The sequence below is a fragment of the Mus pahari genome, chromosome 4, assembly GCF_900095145.1.
Source record: "Mus pahari chromosome 4, PAHARI_EIJ_v1.1, whole genome shotgun sequence".
Classification (NCBI taxonomy): domain Eukaryota; kingdom Metazoa; phylum Chordata; class Mammalia; order Rodentia; family Muridae; genus Mus; species Mus pahari.
Window position 1 is genome coordinate 140362938 of NC_034593.1, and position 5728 is coordinate 140368665.

The 5728-nt window shown below is 43.9% G+C and overlaps 1 protein-coding gene across 4 annotated transcripts in view; it reads right to left on the minus strand.

The window, feature by feature from the left end:
- Window positions 1-449: 449 nt before the first annotated feature.
- Window positions 450-5728, minus strand: part of St6galnac3 (ST6 N-acetylgalactosaminide alpha-2,6-sialyltransferase 3) — a 512766-nt gene continuing 507487 nt past the window's right edge. For 3 of the 4 annotated variants that reach the window (XM_029538167.1, XM_029538166.1, XM_029538165.1), the window contains 2 exons: window positions 3578-3685; window positions 503-2571 (listed from right to left, as the gene is read on the minus strand). In XM_029538167.1, the coding sequence (XP_029394027.1) occupies window positions 2385-2571; window positions 3578-3685 (295 nt within the window). In that variant the 3' untranslated portion in view covers window positions 503-2384. Of the gene's footprint in view, window positions 2572-3577; window positions 3686-5728 lie in introns of all 4 variants that reach the window. The other variant, XM_021196195.2, reaches the window with a different exon arrangement.

Genomic DNA, 5728 nt, shown 5'->3' on the forward strand with positions numbered 1-5728 from the left:
GAGGAGGGAGAAGAGGGGAGGAGGGAGGAGAAGAGGGGAGGACGGAGGAGAAGAGGGGAGGAGGAGAGAGAAGAGGAGAAGGAGGGAGGAGAAGGGGGAGGAGGGAGAAGAAGAGGAGGAGGGGAGTTGAGAAGGGGGAGTGAGACAGGAGGGGGTGAGGCACTGTCTATGGCACCATTCCAGACGACTGCAGGCTTAAATTTGGATTCTGGCTTTTCCACACACAGTGTGAGGGAAGCCCACACTAGAGGAAGCTACAGCTCCCCAGGGAGGCAGAAGAGTATGGGTTTTGAGTCTCTCATTAGTGAGCACCAAGAGAGAGTTAGCCCGACACTGACTGGGCAGTGACAGAAATCAGGTTATGCACTCCTGAAGGCATTCAGATAACTGAGGGTTCATTTCATGTGAAAGCAGAACTGTATCACAACTGAGAGAAAACAACGTTCACATTGAAATTTTAACATTGCTATTATTTATTTTCCTTCATGTGGACATTTTGATGCACTATCAGCTCTAAAATCTAACATTCATAGAACTAAAAAAAAGTCACATAAGCAAACAATAGAATAACCACTCATCCCAGGGGTGAAGTTGGGGCTGGGTAACTCTTGTGGGTGTGGGTGTGGAATATCAAAGTGACAGTGTAGGGTAGGAAAGATGCACATCTTAATGACTTCACATGGCCTTTAGTCCTAGGCAAGCCCTGTCAAGGTTCTACAGGTGAGGTGTATTGTTATTTCCAGCTCTAAAACATTAAATGCAGCCTGGTTTTAGCTTTTGAATTGTTGTGCCAAGATATTTATAGATGCTTGGTACTGTCTCAGAAAACCAACTTCTAATATTTAAGGATCATTGATCTACGGAGAAGGAAGCTGTCTCAGGCCTAGGCCAGGAAACTGTATTTCTCTGCTTCCATTCCTATCCATTGTCCCTGAGCCCTGGAATAGAGCCACTGACAGAAACAAAAACATTAAAAGTATCTAAGCTTATAGGGTACTGATCTATGACACAGCCATCCTTGTGGCCATCGTGCATAATCTTGGTATGCTATGCTGTATTTGGCAGAGAACACAATCGTTTACTAATTTACACAAATGCTACCCTATACATATATTCCAAAGCACAGCAACTTGGGACACGGAAACACAGCTGACAATGCAGATCAGCTGCTGGGGATGGTAGAGTGTGCCGGCAATCGTCCAGTGAGGCGGCCATGGATGTCACATGGCACATAGCATATGTAAAACATAGCAAAGCACTTTGGGAAGTAAGCTCGTCACCATTTTACTGTTCTAGCAGAACATCTGATAACCTAAGGGACAGTCAACCCCATGAAGGCAAAAGCTCGGGCTGGGTTTGATGGTATAAAGAATGTTTGGCACTTGGCATTGATAATGTATATGGAGAGATATACCTTCAGCTTATAAAATAGAAATTTGAATTTAAAAATATATATTATGAATATGATAAGATACAAATTGATGCAAAAATATGTCTTGCTTTCCCTGTTTTGTGATTTCAAAAAGCATCTCATTTGTTGGTACTGAGTGCTGAAGCTGAGAGAGGAACCCTTTGGTTATGCTCAAGAAATGCTTTCACAGTGTGTGTTATTACAGTGTTGAAGTATATCTAACATGTTAATATTTAGCACTCGACCAAAAATAACTAAACATTAACGTAGTAACTGTAATAATATGTTTAGTTACATTGTTTTGAGTAGTGAGAGCCCAGCTGTCTGAGTGAAAATTTGTCAGTATTTGCTACTTGATACATTTGGAGTTAAGTCTCTGAGACAGTCAAGTAATCCTGGTGCACAGGAATTACAGAATGCCTTCATTGCTACATTTAGGTAGGTGGCCTGAGGCTTTTGCTGAGAGACATATGGAAGGAAGATGGCATATCAGAAAGAGATACCTCCCATCTATCAGGCTGACTGGTAACTCTGGCATGACATCTATACCCTGAAGAATGATTTGGGACAGTGTTTGATAGTCCACCATTTTCCAAGATGGGGAGCAGCCCGTGCACTCGGTAACCTTGCCTGAGCAGGCTGAGTCGTCACTTCTGGAAGCCTCTTGAAGAATTCTGAGCAGCTATCTTGAAAGGTAATCTTCGTGTTTTCTTTAGTCACAGCCACCAGGTCACTGGCCTTCATTTCAACTGTAGGTAAGTTTTAAAGTGCAATTCGTACGGCCGAACCACCAGAAAGATCAGAATGAACATGACCCCCTCCCACAGAATGCCAAGTTCAAATTACTAACAGAGTCAGTATCCACACCAGAGAATGTCCAGGACCATGGTCACCCTGAGAATCCTGCCCACACCATCACTACCATCAACCTCTCTTCACCACAGCTGCAGTGTCATGGTCAGGAAGCAGAGCATCAGGACAGCGTCCAGTTTGGGTGTGTAAATACTATCCTGTGCTTCTCGGCCCACTTGGCAAACACTTTCTTCTCGGTGATGAACCTGTGCCCCCCGTACGGGGCGTGTTCATGGAGAAGATACTCGTTGCACTCATCCTTCCCTGGTTCATAGTAATGATAGGAGACTTTTCTATACCCTTCTGTCCTGGAAAAGAAACAAAAGGGGAGGAAGGCTGAGCCGAGGATGAGACTGGCATTTACAAGAGTCCATTACATACCCCGTAAATGCATTTACTTAAAGACCTTCATCAATGAGCTCAGTTAAAAGCTATTGCACATGAAAGCTTTTAGGAAAACGGAACCGTTCTTAGTGTCCTAATAGATCAAATACAATTTACATATCATACCAATTACATTCAAACACATGGCTCAATTTCAAAGGTGGAGATGGTATAAGACAGGACAAGCCTTACACAGCCCAATGCTCTGAAAGAGGTAACGAAACTGAGTTTTCACAGTGAAGTTTGGGAGTCATCTGTGTTCTCTTAGACTCAGTGGTTACAGCAAATGTTTATTCATGATGACTGTGACCAGAGTTACATTTTAAGAGTATGATCAAATATTCTCTGATTCACATTGGTAGAGGAACTCTATTCCACCACCTTCATAACGCATGAGAGTTTGTCAATCTGATTAGAAGCTACCCTGGCAGACACCATAGACTGTGCATAAACACACTCATTTAAAATAGAGTCTGGCAGATCAGTCACACATTAGTGAAATAAAAATCTCAGGAACTCTTGTTGAGCCAAAATGTTTCTCTGCGGTATCGGGCATTTTCTTCTTTGTGAGCAAATAGAGCCACTGGCTGATAGCTGTCCATCATCATGTGGCAGCCTTGACTTTGCAAATTAAATCACTGCTAAACTTGCTATAGATTTCCAAGACCCAAGTCCTGGATATGTGACTGATGAAGAGAGAATGTTCCTTTTGACATGAGACATCAGACTTCAGTAAACACTGTTTTCTTTCTATCACTCTTAAAAGACGGAACATGACGCACTGACAAGAACATGTCATGTTGGCAAAGAACACCCGGAAATAATTGTCATCTGACCTATTTCTCAGATTTATGGCATTCAAATGAATTGTGATATTTTGACAAGATATCAGAATTGGAGCTGCATAAAAATAATTTCCTGTGATCTTACTTGCAGTAGGTTTCATTTATCATCCCGTAGACGTGGATACTGTAGCAGGCATCCATAGCTAGGATAAAGGTAAACCACCCAGTGCTGAGGTAGGAACCGGACTGGACTCTGGAGGAACAGAAACAGATAAAACAAAACGCAGATGACAAGAAGGCACAGTTAGAAACAAGCCATACTTGATCAAAAACACAGCGCCCGTTATCAGGGGGCACTGAGAAACGTGACAGTCTGTCAAGGATACACACTTACTGTGAATTATCTCTGAATAATTTATAGGCACACTCTTGTACTACCTTAAGCCTCCAAGCTCTGCTGGGTGGAAGAAAAGCCATATGGCAAATATCTGAAGTCAAATAATCCTTCTTCCTTCAGGTGAAGAATAATTTATTTGGTTTTCTGTAAGACCCAAATTAGGGGTGTGGATCAGCAGACGGGTTTTCTGAAAGTTTCTCAGAGCTCCGATGAGCACGGAATGATAATGGCATCTTGCTTACCTGGACACAGCGCTTTCCCAAAGTCTCCTTAGCATCTATTGCATATTTTAATATTGTGTTTGTGTGGATATGTGGCTGTGTGTGGGGGGGCGTGTGGGTATGTGGTTGTGTGTGTGCAGATGTGTGTATGGGTATGTGTTTAGTTATGTGGATATGTGTGTGTGCATATATGTGTATGGGTACGTGTTTAGTTATGTGGATGTGTGTATGTATATGTGTGTGTGTGTGTGTGTGTGTGTGTGTGTGTGTGTGTGTGTGAGAGAGAGAGAGAGAGAGAGAGAGAGAGAGAGAGAGAGAGAGAGAGAGAGAGAGAATTTGTGGACATGTGGGTGTGAGTATGTATGGGTATGTGAGTATGTAAGCATGTGGTCATGTACTTCTGTAGATGTGTGGGTATGTGGATGTATGTGGATGTATGAGCGTGTGATTGTGTGAACATGTAGAAGTGTGAGTGTGTACATGTATGTGTGGCAGTGTGCCTGTGCACAAAAGAAAGAGAGAAGGACAAAGTACAGGAGTCAGTTTTTGCCTTCCACCATGTGGGTCTTGGGAATCAAACTCAGGTAAAAGTTAGGCTTGGTTGCAAGTCCTTTTATCTGCTGAGCCATCTTGTCCCCCCCCCCATAATTTATGAATTTATTTTTGAAGTGCTGGGGAATGAACCCAGGACACTGTATATATACTAAGCCAGCCCTCTTCTGCTGAACTCCAGCCCACTCTTGGCTTCTATACGCAAAGTAAATACAGTGTAGGCTAACCTCTCTCATGAGAGCATGTGAATGTTTTCCTAATCCGCCTTGTAGGCATCAGAGCACACGCAGCTTCTCAAGACCTGCCTCCAGCCTCTGAGACACATTTTACTGGTCACCAATAATATGTCCATCCCTCTTAAAGATGCTATAAATACAAAGTTATGGCCATTGTCTCTGTCTTTACGCTGACTGGAAGATGAAATTTACATCCAGCTGCTCTATAAAGTTCCTCAGGGATTGCCTCCGTGATAAAGGTAATAGGAGTCTGGGGTGGTGGTGTGTGGTGTGTGTGGCAGGGTGAGTGTGGTCAAAGAGAACAAGGCCCTGTGGGCCATGGCAGGGGAAATACTTCAGGAGGATCACACAACCCAGGTCTGTCCCAGACGTGGAAATGTGCTTTGCGAAGCTTGGTTTGCCTGAGGTGGGCTGTGGAATGCAGTTGTGGGATCTGGGGATGATTTCATCAGAGACAGGTCTGCCAAAGGCAAATGGTTCAGGATGGATCTCTGCAGCTATCCTTAGTCAAGCTGGCCTAATTCATTCCAAGGGCTCAATAGTCTTTCTCCTCACATCTCTTCCTGCAGACAAGTGGATTGCCCTAAGTTAACTGGCAGCTGTGCAGAGACATTTCCCTCTAGACTCAGGACTGGTAGGACTTCAGCCAACTAACTCTTCTACCAACTAAAACTCACATACCCAGCACCACCCTGGGGAGGCTCCCAGCCAGAGGTCAGTATCTGTTGATATCCAGAACCACAGAACTGAGGATATATGTCCTTAACACGATGCCATCCTTGGGTCTGAATTACAACCCCTTGCTTGTTTCCTTCCTTCCTTCCTTCCTTCCTTCCTTCCTTCCTTCCTTCCTTCCTTCCTTCCTTCCTTCCTCCCTCCCTCCCTCCCTC